The sequence below is a fragment of the Cryptomeria japonica genome, chromosome 10, assembly GCF_030272615.1.
Source record: "Cryptomeria japonica chromosome 10, Sugi_1.0, whole genome shotgun sequence".
NCBI lineage: Eukaryota > Viridiplantae > Streptophyta > Pinopsida > Cupressales > Cupressaceae > Cryptomeria > Cryptomeria japonica.
In genome coordinates this window covers 136505992-136522028 of record NC_081414.1, presented here as the reverse complement: position 1 = coordinate 136522028, position 16037 = coordinate 136505992, and the positions used below count along the sequence as shown (strand labels likewise).

General features: G+C 33.4%; 1 protein-coding gene across 1 annotated transcript; it reads right to left on the bottom strand.

The window, feature by feature from the left end:
* Positions 1–6319: 6319 nt before the first annotated feature.
* LOC131027164 (uncharacterized) lies at positions 6320–15439 on the bottom strand. The gene is made up of 25 exons (XM_057957154.2): positions 14951–15439; positions 14724–14837; positions 14459–14605; positions 13765–14363; positions 13431–13552; positions 13234–13325; positions 12795–12954; positions 12609–12675; positions 12141–12289; positions 11977–12047; positions 11714–11887; positions 11544–11612; positions 11155–11235; positions 10970–11059; positions 10636–10711; positions 8922–9018; positions 8738–8804; positions 8463–8642; positions 8163–8285; positions 7989–8072; positions 7720–7904; positions 7419–7557; positions 7280–7339; positions 6720–6824; positions 6320–6613 (listed from the first exon to the last, which is right to left on the bottom strand). The coding sequence occupies exons 1-25, from the start codon at positions 15005–15007 to the stop codon at positions 6500–6502; spliced, it is 3222 nt and encodes a 1073-aa protein (XP_057813137.2). The 5' UTR covers positions 15008–15439; the 3' UTR covers positions 6320–6499.
* Between the last annotated feature and the right edge of the window lie 598 nt (positions 15440–16037).

The window sequence follows — 16037 nt, the reverse complement described above, 5'->3', positions numbered from 1 at the left end:
TATCCCGATGAGATAACCTCTTGATTGGACCAGGGATTGGTTTTTTGGTGCGTTGCTCCATGTGAGTAAGCTCTTGTTTATCCCTTGGGTTGTCTATGTATTTAGATGTTGTTGGAAATAGTGGATGAGAGTGACGGTCTCTTTGATTATTGATTTTTTCTTTCATGGATGTTAGGGACTCTTGAATGACCTTGTTTTTGCTATAATCCTAGTATGATAGCATGATTGTTTCTTGATTTTAACTTTTACTGAAATTTTTATGTTGACTCCTAATTGATCATCGCGATCCTCATTGTATAATGTTGTATTGAAATGCGATATGGATAGAAGTAATTCATACTCTTATGTGTTAGGAATTATTGTGCTTGCTTTGTGTATATTGTCTCTCATGATTCATAATGATGCACTATGGTACATGTGAAAGGAATTGTTTTAATTAATGAAGTGATGTGTTTATATTGTGTGACTGCATTGGTGTGCATAGTGTACTAGCATTTTTAATAATGTATCATTACATAAATGAAATAAATGATCATAAGTGGAAAATCTATAGACCATCATGGTAGATCAATTTGGTTAAGGATCTATGTCCCCAATTTGCATTATTTATCATATTTGTACAAGCATTATGTGGTTCCATAGCCTTGTGGCCTTGAGAAGGTCATTGATTCATCTGCATTATATAAATCTTGCATTGTGACCCCAAAATAGTATTGATTTCCCTTTATTTGATTGCACCATAAGGTGTTCAAAAGGGCAATTGACATGTTAGCTCTGTCCTTTTTAGGATCTTAATTACTTATGTGAAAAACCCATTTTGTCATTGTAAAGATATTTGTTATGCTTAGTGTTAATTTGGCAATGTGCTCCTATTGAGTTATATTTGTGAGTATGTGAATCTCAGTGCACCCTTGTGTGATAGTGATTTGTGTTGTGAGTATATGCATACCCTTATGAGGGAAATCCTCATGTGAATAATCGTTAGTTACCCTTATATATGTGAGGTGCAAAGTACTCTTATTTCATGTGAACGTGTGTATCCACGTTAGGCTTCAAGGTAATGATCATATGTTAATTGTGATCCTTCTAGTGTATGTGAGTAAAATACCCTTGTATTGTAACCATAACATGCTTTGGTGTGGCCCTATATTGTGAATATGCGAGTAAGATGGATTCAGTGTAATAAATCCCCGTGTTTGTAACTTCCTCATGAGTGTGACTATGTAAGTGAATTTGTGCCATGCATTAATGTATTATCTTGTGATCATAGCGTTATGATCCTCTACATACATTTTCTTGCACAAATAAATGATTACATAATTCTACTTGCATAAGAAAGGAACTGCATTACATTGAGAATAGTATAACAATTGTAAATGAGTTGAAACCATGGTTTCTTAAAAATGAATTATAACATGACTCAATTGTTGTTGTGTCTAGTGTGTGTTCTCTAACTCATCCTAGATAGTGTATCCTTGGGTGATGTGTAGCAGTTACTCCCTCATATGTGGCTGATATTGGTCACTCAATTATGTGAAAATTTGTTTGTGATTGATGACTTATCATGGTTTTGGAAAGTTTTCTCCTATGTTGCATGGGCTAGCATTGAATTTTGAACTTTCTTATGCTTGGAATCAATCACCAAACTCTTCTATCTATCTATTTTGTGACACTTGTCGTACTTAATTTATTGTTGAAATTGCACACACTTATTGATTTAATATTGAATTGATGAGTTCCCCCACTTGGTTTTTCTCTTTTTAAAATCTCATGGTGACTATTCTAAATATTTGATGTTGTTGGCTCTATGTGTACAAGGGAGGATATCATGGAGAATGTATCACATGTGATTGTTGAGTAGATATAATTGTAATTAAACAAAAGGATCAAAAGATGTTTTTATAATTGAATGCAATTGAACTTCTTTGGGTATATGAAATGGTTAGAAATGTGTGACTAGACAAATGTGAATCTTGTAATATTGCATTAGGGAAGATCATGATGAATTATAAATGCTATCTTCAGTGAATGTTAGCCACATATTTTAGGTAATAATGCTTAAGCATGAATGCCCATGCTGGATTCTAATAAAGTGTGTATTTGATGTTGTATTGTGCTTATGGCAATATTTGCCATGTGATTGGATTATGAACTAAATATTGTAGGATTATTGCATTGTCTTACTATATTTTTGCATGAGATTGTGTTGTTAGTAGCAAAATCATGTGAATTCTTCTTGTTAGACCTTGTTGTTTGTGGATGACTTGGTGCAGTTTGACTCACCTAGTATGCCTATTTATCCTTTTGTAGTTTAAGATCATGCATTGCCTTATGCTTGATGTTCTTGGTGTGATTGTATTGGTGTATATGGTACCATTGATCTTGTTATTTTTTTGCTTATGAGTACTCTATGTATCAATTCGAATGTGGATTCCTTGACTATAGGTATGGTTGACATTGTGTAGGGATCAAAAGTGCCCTTAGTTAGATATTTTTGTGTCTTTGAGTACGTTTGCATCAGTCCTAGTTTACGTTGAGAAGAGGATGTTGTAAATAATCCTATCTTTTGTAGGGGTATGGTGCAATAAGTGAGATTCCTTTTGTATTTTAATGGGCTCTTGATGAGAATGATGGTGTTTTGTAGGACATTCCCTTCCCTTAATTCAGAAGGAAGGCCTTTGAGATAGTCCCTTAGTCTAAGGAGAGATTATTGAGGGCACAATTTGCTGTTATGTTTGCCTTGACATGAGGTAGATTTGGTTGATTTTTGTGATGTGGCCTAGACTTATCAATGAGTCGAAGGGTCATTTTTATGTGCTAATGTGATTAATAGATTTTGCACTAAACATGCCCTGTTCTTGTTTGTAGGCTTTCAGGAGTAAGCCTACTTCTAGGGGGGAGAATGTAGTACCCCTCCATGATTTTCTTTAGATAATTATTACTTTAACTTGTTAGACTATGTTTGACTCATTATGTATCGTTTATTTTGTTGGTGTGTGTGTGTATGGATACATTCATGTGATCCATGTTATTGGACTATTTTATGATGCTTATATGTTTTAGGACATGATTAATAATATACATTATTTGAGATGGACATATTGATGTTAGTGATGGTATACTTATGATTTGGATTATATATTTGTGACTTATTATGATGTTTTATGAGATGTTTATGTGATTTGGAATAATGTAATGGAGTAAAGCTATCTGCATGTGAGTAACATAGTGGTGTTTAATGCATGTTAGCAACTTTATCTTCCTAGCAAAAGGAGAAATGAAGGAAGCTTGAAGGCTAATTCCCAAAAGGGAGGAAAAAGAGAAAAAAGACAACCGGAAAATAAATGAGAGAAAGAGAGAGCCAAGAAGAGGAGAAAAACAAAAAGAAAAAAATGGGGTCCCAACTTGGCCAAGTGATCAAGCAAGGTGTGAGTTGTAGAGCATAACAGGTATGTAGGCAATCATTAGGCAAATGATGCCCCTATTACCTAAGTCAATAGGGGAGGTGTATAAAAAATAGTTTGATGGTTTGAAGTTGTTCCTAAACTTTATTAATCCTCCCTGTTTAGTTTACACAAAGAAAACAAAAAGAGAAAAATGACAAAACTAAATTTTGCAAAGACAATCCCAACCCCCACACTAGAAACCAAGAATGACCACTCCAAGCTCTAAAAAATCTTCTCACCAGCACCAATCTCTGAGGGTAAAGGATAGGCTCCACACAAATTTGCAAGTGAAATAGTGCAAATGAAACCCGGTAGAGCAGGCTATTTATAGCTAAATCGGTTGACATAGGTATCAACTACCACATTAAATGTATGTAGGATGGGTTCTTTGGGATAGTAATTGGGGTTTGGGGTTTTCAGGTTCAATTGTTACCAAATGAACCTCTGATCTTTGATCCTTGAAGCCTAACTAGACAAGCAATTGGGCATCAAGGGTCGAGCATCCCTTATTTTCCTAACAAAAGGAGAAATGAAGGAAGCTTGAAGGATAATCCCAAAAGTGGAAGAAAAAAGTTAAAAGACAAGTAGAAAAAAAGAAAAGGAGAGAGAAAGAGAGAGCCAAGAAGAGGAGAAAACCAAAAAGAAAAAAAGGCGCGCCCCAACTTGGCCAACTAGTCAAGTGAGGTGTGAGTTGTAGAGCACAATAGGTATATAGGTAATCATTGAGCAAATGATGCCCCTATTACCAAAGTCAAAAGGGGAGGTGTATTAATAATAGCTCCATGGTTTGGGGTTGTTCCCAAACTTGATCAAACCTCACTCTTTAGTCTACTTCAACTTGAGGTTGAAATTTGTATCAATTTGTTCCGAACTCCCTATTCCAATTTATGCTTCCCCACTATCTAGGTCTAAGGCAAAAAATAATAATTTATGATCATTAAGATTATGTAATCTAGGTTTGTTGTGTTTTAGTTTCCAAATCAATTCCAATCTTGGAGAACTTTTAAAGCCATTGCCATTACTGTCTATCTCTAATGTCGTCATAGATAGGGCTAAGAAAGAGACATTAAGAATACATGTGTAGAAGATAATGAATCTCTTAGACATAGCTTGTGCTACTCATTATGAGGTGATTACCTAAAACATAAAACCTAAGATCCACTAAAAAATAAATTTATCATTGATTAGTCATGACAAAAGACCAGGAGTATGCTCTACTAAAAAGAAGTGTTTTGTCATATCATATGGAAATCTATCTTTCACTAGTACTTATGTAGTTAATAGATGCTAATAGCTAGCCAATATCATAGTTTATATAGATTTTTGCTAGTGGCATGCAAATGATGGTCTATCTATCTCAAGAGTTCAATATAAGAATTGGTATATTAAAAGAAATGTATGGGCTTCTATTGTTATATTTTTCTTAAGGCATGGTTCTTTTGGTTCCCATTATTAAATTGGTCTAGCATATTAATACCACAAACTACAATCTTTGGAGAGGTAAAATCATAAATCATCTTGATTATGTTTGTCCAATTATAATGACTCAATTTTTTAGTGGGCTATGGAATCTTATTAATGTTTGTATAGGTTGTGTTGTTACTTAGATATACCCTTTTTGGCGATGACATGTAGTATGAAATGCTTGTCTCGTTTTCACAATTGACTATGGAATGAGATAAGAATGAACCCATAATGTAATATGGGATGCACTTGCTTTCTTTTTCATATTCTCATCTTATTATAAGGGCTTAGGTGTTAGTTAAATGGGTTATGAGATGACACTTACAACAAAGACAAATCTGTTTTTTGGCCAAAAGATCACTATTTGTGTGTGTTTTGTATGCATGAGCTAGTCACTATGTGTATGTGTGATCTATGTTTGAGCTTATCATTGTATGCACATGTAATGCACATATGCAATGTACATTTTTGGGATTTATTCTCCTAATTGTTATTGACTTGGTATATACTAATGTCTATCTAGGATACATGACATCATAGTATTATATATGGATTGAATTGGAAGCATAAGCTCAATTAATGATTGTGATTTAAAAGACAAGGTAATGATCTTATTCTATTTTTTCTATTAATCATAAGATACATTTTTCTATTTTAGCCCATGAACTACAAACAAATGCTTGCTTAAGAAATAGATCTAGGTCTAAAGGTTGATATTGATATTTGAACTTACACTATTTAGTGCAGATTGTATGATTGTAGCATAGAGTTCTTTTTATTGCAATTATTTGCAATATCATAGTTATTTGATCATAATGCAATCTTCACACAAATATTTACAATCAATTGTAAAATGGCTCATGGTAAAAGAAAAACGTTTAATTGTATCCCAAAAGTATTTGATTATAATGCACCACTTCAAAGTGTAATTATATTTCTCAATAAATTCTCAAAAGAATTTAAATCTAATAAAAAGCAAGCCCACACATACAAATTATACTTTTTGTTCATTATTGTTCATAAGTACTCAACAAATGATTGCCAACACCTACAACTATTGCATTTGGAAAACATCTACTCACCCAAATTTAAAAATTCATTTCTACAAATATGATATATGCTAGCTTCTTTGAGTCAATATCTCTAATAGATATTTTAGATATACTCGCATTCTATAAATTACATGCAGAATATCCCATCACAAAATTTATATTCACTATTATACAACTAAAAGAAAAATTATATATATAACAAACTATATGAAAACTTAAAAATAATTACATCCATAGCTAAATAGATATGAAATTATGTCCAAAGCTATGCATATTGGTATATAAATATTGAATTTTTGATTTCAATTTAAATACTCGAAAATAAGTAATATATAATACATTTTATATTAACAGCAATACATTTTACAATGAGAGGCTCTGCCAATGATGTAACAGGCATAGAAAATATTGTGTGATCTGAGATTAAAATCTCAGAATTGTTATAAGTCATAATGCCACAACAAAATAAATGTGCTTCATATCCTCCCCCAAGATATAGGGGTCTACAAGTACAATAGATTGCAGGTTATACATATTCTACATAAAATAATTCAGTTCATTCTTTTGTCTTGAGCCCCCTTCACCGTAAAGCTCGTTCCATCGACGTAGCTCAGTCATACTTGTTGAGTCTGAAGAAACACTAGCACATACCTGCAAAAAACTGAGCCTATAAGGATACTTTTTTATGATGGGGGCATGGCTTCAATAATTAAACTGGTTTGTTTAGCAAAAATCTCTCTACTCTTTGAAACCTTACCTGTTTATGGGCATATCGCATGTCATCCATATTTAAAGGACGAACATCAGCACTTCCACTCAAAGATGGCAGCTCCTTCCCCTCTGCTATTGCTAGTGATTTTTCCTGATAAAGTTTTCAATGGTGATAACATAATAAAATATGTGAAAAACAAAATAATGACATGGGATTCTAACCACTAAACTAGCAGGAAAAAAATCGCATTCCATTATATAATCAAACACACTAATTGAATGCAACAATTCACCAAATGCGTAATGCACACTCGTCTAGACCAGATCAAATCAAAGGGAAATGTTGAACACAATGAACAGTAACGGTTTAGAGAATCTAGCTGCTAAATTTTTAGATCTTAATTTTCTCAAACATCTGTTTCTATATTGGCAGAACGATGATGGCATGAAGTTTGAAACCACTATCCTTGTTTGCAATTTGTAACAATATAGATGTAATCCAACTTGAATCCAAGTACAACATTTATGACCTCTAAAGTGTAATATGCAAAATAACCAGCAAGCATAACCTCTGTCCATTTATTCCATAAAACAAAAGAGAAATACCTTCTTTTCTATTTCCAAAACTTCCCGGATTGGGCAGAATGCAGCTGTAATACATAAGTTCTACAACACAACCCATTGGCATTAGAAGACCAGTAAATTTTGAACACATGCTTAAAAACATAAGCTAAAACGAACCCACCTTAAGGTCAGATCCAGAATATCCCTCAGTCATATTGGCAATTGCATCGAAATCAAAATCTGGGGTCAATTCTTCTTTGGCAAGCATAACCTTCAATATTTTAGCTCTGTTTGATACATCTGGCAAGTTTACAAATAACCTGTCCAGTAATGTAAAATTTGAAATTACTATTAATGTCCACAAATATCAAAAAGGATAATAGGACTGAAAATATATATTGAAATTGAAAATGAAAATCACGAAAAAATATGTAGCATGAGTATTTCTACCAAAAGAATATCAGAGAAAATCAAATGCTCACCTCCTTGGCATTCTTCGAATGACAGCGTCATCAAGATCAAAAGGCCTATTAGTGGCGGCAAGAACTAATACTCTTTCTTTTTCTTTAGTGAGCAATCCATCCCAGTTTGCCATAAACTCATTCTTCATACTACGCGAAGCCTCATGCTCTCCAGAACTGTCCCTTCTTCCCAACAGACTATCAACCTGCCAGGGGATCCGTAGTAAGAACTTCTAATGGAAACTGAAAATTTTGAATGGAAGAGTAGACAAAAAATATTTTCATCTCACCTCGTCAATAAAGATCACACATGGGGAAATTTTACTTGCTAAGGAGAAAATAGCTCTAATTGACTTCTCATTTTCCCCATACATCTGCAACGATAAAGTAATGATCTACATCAACTAAAAATTCAAAATAACCACAACTAAAAGAAATCAACTATTGATCGTATTAAACTATACCATTGATGTAATGCTTGACATCGAAATATTTAGAAAATTTGCGCTAGCTTCTGTTGCAACAGCTTTAGCAAGCATTGTTTTTCCGGTTCCTGGAGGACCAAAGAGCAGGACACCTTTACAGGGCTGCAACGAAACATGACATCAGTTTTTGAATCGTGCTAAAAGATAGAGCATTAGTTAAGAATGTCAATGATTTTCAAATCGTAATGACATCCCATTAGATGAGCAAAATTAGTTGTAATCTCGAACACTTGATAAAATTGACAAATGTAAGGATTCTTTCATTGAATTGAAGCCAACCTTTGTTAGTTGTCCTTTACAAAAAAGCTCAGGCCTTTGTAATGGAAGCATGACTAACTCTTTAAGTGTATCCTTCACATTTTCCAAAGCTCCAACATCCTCAAAGGTCACTCCAATTGCACTTGGTGGAATTACATTGTCAAGAAGCTTCTTTTCATGGCGGTTCTCTGTAGCAACATTCTGAAAAAGTACATTGCATTTTATATTACAATATTGTAAAGTATATCACTGTTTTATAATAGAAGCATAGCATTGCACTCAAATTTAAACTTCACCTTATGTGTCTTCTTTGAGCTCTCATTCTTTTTATTTTCTTGCAGTATACTCAACCCATGTCGAACACTGAAATAACATGATGATATCAAAAAAAAACTTACTGAAATGCATTGTAATTTATATTATCAAAGAAAATTACTTTCCTCTATTAAATATTAGTGAGAACAAACACAATATGTTTACCTTTCACTAGAGATAATTAGTTTTCCATCCTTAGTAATGGGCTCAAATTCATTCATAAGATGGTGGCTCAAAGCCCATCCAACAATATTCTCTGCACCTGAAAAGACAAATTAATATTATTATTCATATGATTATGAATCTGTGAGTCACATTTGAATGTTGCAAAGTTTAAGAAAGATAAAACATTTGCTCTGGTGTTTGAATGTGATTTGTATACTTTCCATGTTCAATAGTTGGGATGGGGTTCATCACTAAAAATTTAATTGTTATTTTGGAGTTCTTAAATTTTGAATCATATTTTGAAAAACTCATGTTTAACTTTTGCATGATTTATGCAATATGTAAAACCGCTTTCAATGTATCTGTTTAATTCTGTGCCAGATTTTTATCCAAAAGAGGTATCCAGGTTTATAAGTTGCTTTTTCTCTACATGATTCATGAAATGAAGTGAAGTTGGGACAGGGGTGATAATAACTATAGAATTCAAATTTGAGGGATTTCGAGGAGTATTCGTATCAGTGACCATAGCCTAGCAGTTTCAATATGGTGATGCACCAACTATTCTGTGGATCACGAGTTCTCAGGTCCAGAGATTAATAGAACAAGGTGAAATGTCCCAAAAGTTGTAGAAAATATGACTTATGATAACTCTACAAATTTCGAGTAAAAGACAACCTATCCCGATTTCACTTTCAGAACAGAACAGAGTCTTTTCAAATTTTATTGTTAAAAAGCTTCATAAGTTAAAGAGTACAACCAAAAGGAATTAGTAACAATGTAGGGAACCTTCATATCCAAAAAAATCGACCCACTACAAAAATGAATGCTAAAGATGAGTTGCACTTGGTAATCTTTCTCATGCTTAGCTCAAAAGGATCATTATAGGAGAAAGAATTTGACAGGTGAATTAGAACTTTGCATCCCCGAAAGTCCTTGACATGTTCCTGCTCTTGCCGGCCTCAGTGACTTTCATTTCAATATTTATTTATAGTTACCTTTATTTCTAAGTATCAAAACTCTGTTCATCAATATTAATTTTTTATTGACAAACTTGGGCTCGTCATCATTTTTTGATCTTTATTCTGTTGAGCTACCAAATTCCTATGACATTAGTGTTAATGGATATTGGACTATATGGTTGGTATATGGAGGAAGTGTCCCCTATTAATGGGGTGTATATTGCACTTATTTTAGATCTTATAGTTCTGATGTTATATTTATTCTCTAATATGTGTTCAAATATGATTCAAATCCCATTGGATGTTATCATGTTCAGTTCTGTTGGTATAAATTTGGTATTATCAATCAGTTTTTGGATAAGCCTCTGTTTCTTAGTTTTCTTTCTGTATCTGATACATATGATAAAATTTATGGTCTTCAGACCTGCAGTCTGAATTGCAGCTACAAACAGTACGAGTGCCTCTAATTGTCCCTTAATTGTTAATGAGAGATTAGCAAACATAGATTTACAAACACCTGTGCAAGCACTACATCAAAAATATGCTTATGGAATTTGTATCATGATAAGATTGACAAGATGTCAAACGCTTCATCTATTCGATAAATAACTTTTACCATCACAGGAATAAAATTTATGACAACATGTAACTATGATCATAGATACCATATTAAATGCAAAATAAACTTTGATCAATGTATGACATATGAATCAAAATAAGCAGAAAACCTTGAGAAACAAACATCTCGAACTTACATTTATTTGTAAGTTTTTGGTCCTTTATGCAAATTGTGTCTATCCCATCACAATCCAGGTTATTAAGAGAAAGCACCTACAAAAGCAACAATAAAACATTAAAGAAAAAGTACAGCAGTTTCTTTCTATTCATAATACATTTGAATTTATTAACAAACATTCTATTACATTGTTAATAATGAATGCCTCAACCTCAAATACCTTGTACATTGAAAAAGAAAGAGAAACATAACTATTCGAAAAAGTAAAATAATCTGCGCATACTTTCTATAAGATATTTCTGAAAATAAATCTAACAAAAATGTCAACCATGGGATCTAAAACAGAAGCTCACCATTTTAATATGTTGTAGATTCGTCTTCACTTTAAGCATTTCAACATCCCATTCTAACTGAAGTTTCCAATTAACAAGAAGAGCTTCATCCTGCATTTATTAATGAAAACTATCAAGTATCAACCATACATTTTAAAATATTTAAATAATATAAGTGTCTAATATGTTTTAACACTTTTCAGTACCTGAGGCATCTCTACCATCACTTTGTTTGGAAAAAGATCAGAAAGCTGCTTCTCTGCGTCCTCTTTAAGTTTTCTCCCATACTGTAGCATTCAAAAATAAAATTACATACTCAATTATTAAATTAATTTAAGGCATCTGTTTAATCAAACATGTCCTAAAGAAATTTGCAGCAACAAGTGAGTAATAAACAAAAAGAAACAACCTAATCCTTTCAAAGCGATTTCATGGAGAAATGAAATTAAATTTTAAAGACTGAAAGATAAAATGTATTAATGGCTGAAATTAAAAAACTCTCTGTTATAGGTTGTCCTTATTTTTATTTTTATGTAAAACATTTTTAAATTGGCAAATTAAAGCTCGTAGATCTAATTGATCTAAATATACTTACTGGTAATTCAAAACCGTGATCTTCGAATTCATTAATTTGAATGAAGGGTAGTAGATCCCCGAGAGCTGCCTGTTGCATAAAAACCACTAGAACTCAATGTACATCAAAATAAAAAGAAAAATCAAGCAACCATGTCTAAACAAGTTAACTATATGTAAGAACAATATTACCTTTTCCTTTGTTTTGTCAACCTTTATGTATGATCCAATAACGATAATACTTTCGGGCAATTTTTTAAGTTTTCTTTGTAAGGCAATGTAGATGCATGGATTGTCTACGAATGATGTCTCAACATCTTTCATGAAAAGTATAAGAGGACTATTCTTACTCTCACTAGTCACAACCTGGAAAAGAGTTATAGATCAATTAGGAAAATTTAAATAGGATAATTCCAGAATTGAATTTCAGTGAATATAATAGAAATTTAGACTACCTCGAAAAGTGCATTTAGGAGTAGCTTGTCCATGTTTTCTTCAATAGTGTGATCTAAGAGAAGGTCGCTTGCTGGCAAAAGGACAAAAACCACATTCAATGAGCACACATTTAAAATACGTCCTTATTTGGAACTTAATATCACATTTGATGCCAAAGTATTACCGCTACAAAAAAACCCATGATCTTGTTCGCAGAGACCCCCAAGGTCAACACCCCCTTGAATTGGCTTATCAAAATGTACTCCAAGTTTAGATGAACCACTCTCGTCCAAAGACAAAAGTACTTCCCCTCGATCACCATGAGATGGACCCCTGAAAACATTGAGAAACAAGATGTAAGCTAAGTACAAAGGGATTACTACCAAAAATGTCACCTTCAATAGTTAGAAACTAGCACATGCCAAACACAGAGAAAATCAATTTCTAAACTTCATGCCAATCTCTTCGATAAGACAGAACAGATCAGAGTTGAACATAATGAGTATAGCACCAGCTTTCACTTAACCAATAGAAAGTATTCATAATGAGCATGGCAAATAATGCTATCATGATGTAACTCAACCAGAAGTAGAAAGCACTTGATAGATTAGAATATTCACAATTGGAGTGTAGAAATATTTGTAAAACATACCTCAAAGGAACTTCGGATGGCAGATTATCTGACTTTTGGGATTTAATAATGAATTTCACTCGATCACCTGAAAAAAATTTAGGCAAGAAAAACCCAAAAATGTCCTTTAGTACTCAAAAAAGCATGCTTATAAAATGATTTAGTTGTAATAACTGAATTGAACTTTTGATCAAGCCTAGAAACTACCTCTCTTGATGGAATATTCGTTTGATGTGTGCAAGTTTGATGTGTGCAAGTTTGATGCAGTGCCTTGGAGAGGCCATGCTTTGACTTGAAAGCTACCCAATTTTGACCGTAAACCAGGACATATGTTCCCTCTTTGTTCTCCATCCTTCATTGATGAGGCCTGTCATGTTAATACAGAGAACATCACTACAAAGTGCAAACATATACAAGAGTGGAAATGCAAAAAATTAACATTGCATCAACTGCAGAGTTAAGAAGAATCATGTTCCCCTCGAAAAAGAGAATAGCACATCTGGATGAATTTTGGCCCATCATAAAATGGATCGGCCCAATGAAAGCCTTTATGCTCATATATCAATTTGAAATAAAGCTTCCACATCAAAAAGAATATTCCAATGAGATCATAAAATGTTGCAGAGTTTGATATACTATAACTTACCGTGAGTATTGAACTGCTATCAAAGTGAAGCAATTTTGCATCAAAGTGATTTGCCAATGCCTTCACTAACGTTTCTTGATATATCTCAGACCCTATGTAAGTGACAAAACATAGATTGAATCAGATTAAAAATATTGTTAATCACAATCGAATTCCACGTAACCATTCAGGCTTGTACAGCAGAAGGGATAACAAACCTTGCGGACCAGACATCAATATTTTGGGACTCACGTTAGGAAGCTTCTTTGTAAATTGTACAAATTCATTCCGTTTCAAATGTGTGAACGTTGATGCAATCAGAAGACTTTTTGTCTTCTTACTGTAAACAAAATAAGAAACCATACTCAATCTTCCAATGAAACAAGAAAAGGAAGACTAATATAACAGAGAACTAGTTTCAGTCCACATTTCTATTTATATTTATATGAATAAGACGACGAAGAACTTGTATCAGAACCTCTAATAGATCAAAACCAATATACGCAAGTTTGAAAGAAAGGACAATACTTAAAAAGCATTTCAATTTTATACCTCAGGTAATAAGGAAAATCGTCAAATGATACACAAGTCTCTCTTCCATCAACTATTCCTTTTCTTAATTGTTCCTTCAAAGTTTGGCATTTAGCATGTGCTTCAGATGGGTCAATACTTCTTACAGATTGCTTTCTCTCTTCACAAACTTGTATAGGTGATTTACCATCGATTTCATTGTGAATGTAACCGTTCTCATGACGTTTTCTTGAACGTTTCAACACACTAAGCATGGGCGAAACCCCAGTCTCAAGTTCAATCACTTCAGTATCTGAGGCAGACTCATCTGATATATTATAAGCAGTCTGTGACTCGTATGCATTGCTTCCTTGGTCACATTCTTCACTGTCATTGCAAGAAGGATGACGAATTTTGTGATTGGGGAACACTTGTCCAAAGGGAAAGGGTAAGTGTGACAAAGAACCCGCAAGAGGTCCTTGCAAGGGGCCAAACATAGCTGCTAAAGCTTCAGATATTCCTGCTGCCCCACCTGCACTGTTTTCTTCTGCATCACCTGTTACCACCTGATCTACCGTCTTTCCTACTGGAGTAGGCAATACAGGGGCTGAGATATCTTCATTTCCGAGGAGCTGAAAAATCTGCATTGAAAAACCATTAAGGAAAATATTTGTTGACTGAAAATATACGAGAAAATTTTATGGCCAACTGTCAATAAACAGATCATAGAGGATACATAAGTATGCTGACTGAGAGGAGAGCTAAAAACAAGTTCATCTCCTCCTCCAATGCTGACGACATCCTTGTTTTTAAGACACTTTCCATTGAGCACGACAAATCCACAACTCCCTAAAACAAGCATTTCAGCACCATTCTGCTGCACCTAATAATAAACAGACAGTTCAGCTTTAAGACAGGTATTTAACAATCAGATTCATAACCCACAAGAAGCAGCAGGAAATTTCCCTCCTACGTAACCTAAATGAGAAAGAAACTACCACCTTATTCTTCAACATGCACAAAACTCCACTAATTGAGGAATCATCTATGCACAAATTGCAACTTTTGCTTCGTCCAATCATGAAACTTTGGTCACACAGGTCCACATCCGGATTCTGAAATCATTCATCAACATTTAAAAATCTTAATTACACATTTAATACAAAACAAATATATAAATGAAAAAGGTTAACAGAACTCCTTTTAAAGAAAATACTTAACAATTTACCTGAGAATCCTGTGATAAGAGCTTGGCCCAAGGACCCTTCACTGTTACCTCTTTCATCTTCTCTGAATCTAAGACTATTTCAATTTAACAGCAATAACAACCATTTTAATATAAATGATAACAAACTTATAGCAGAAATGGTTATGTTGCATACTAAAAACTACACAGTTTACAAAAATTTCACATGCCAAAAATCCAACGAGTTAGAATGAAAATTAATAACAACTACAAGAAGTGAAAATAAAATAATAGTTTGTAGTTCAATTCTAAATGAACCAACAAACAGGCCAGCATGACGATGATCCAAGACTACAGGTGTTCTAGGTTTTGTACACATTGACTTTGAATTGATGACTACTATATTGCAGTTTGCATTGTTTTGGCACAGCGAATTGCCATTTTAGTTATGATGGGAAAATTTACAAGGCCATTTAATTAAAATGGAAAAAAATTCTTTAACTTTGCTATTGAAACAAGTTCAATATTTTAAAAAATATCTACTACCCTGGGTTCAAATCCTTGCCAGTCTATTTTGACAATACATTAAACATTATAATTCAAAGATAAATTAATTGATTTGGTTGTACGAAGTTGACGAATTTTAAATGCTAATTTTAGAAAATGTTAAATTTAAAATTTTGAAATCAAAGTCACAAGATATACGACTTGTAACTACACAAGTAATAATACAACTGCAAATTACACTACCTACAACTACCAGCTCTTAAAGAAAGCGACTCCATTGTTAAAACAAAAGAACTTAGATGCTCAAGCTTTATTATGTCACATAATACACACAATTATAATGTTAAACCAGTAAATTTAATGGCTTCCGCCTAATCTAAACAGCGATGGTAAAGCAATCATCTTTATTCACATAGACCAGATGATAGGAAAAAATTAGGGCAAAAATGTAGGGCTACTCTGCAGACGTGAAAAGCTAAAGGTAAAGGTAAAAAGCAACTTGCAAAATATATGCTATAAATTCATCTACTGAATAATCAATCATGCCGGTGGTGCACTACAGAGAATGGTCCAAAACATCGATTTTTTAACTAATTTTCTGCACAATTCTTCTGTGGGAGTT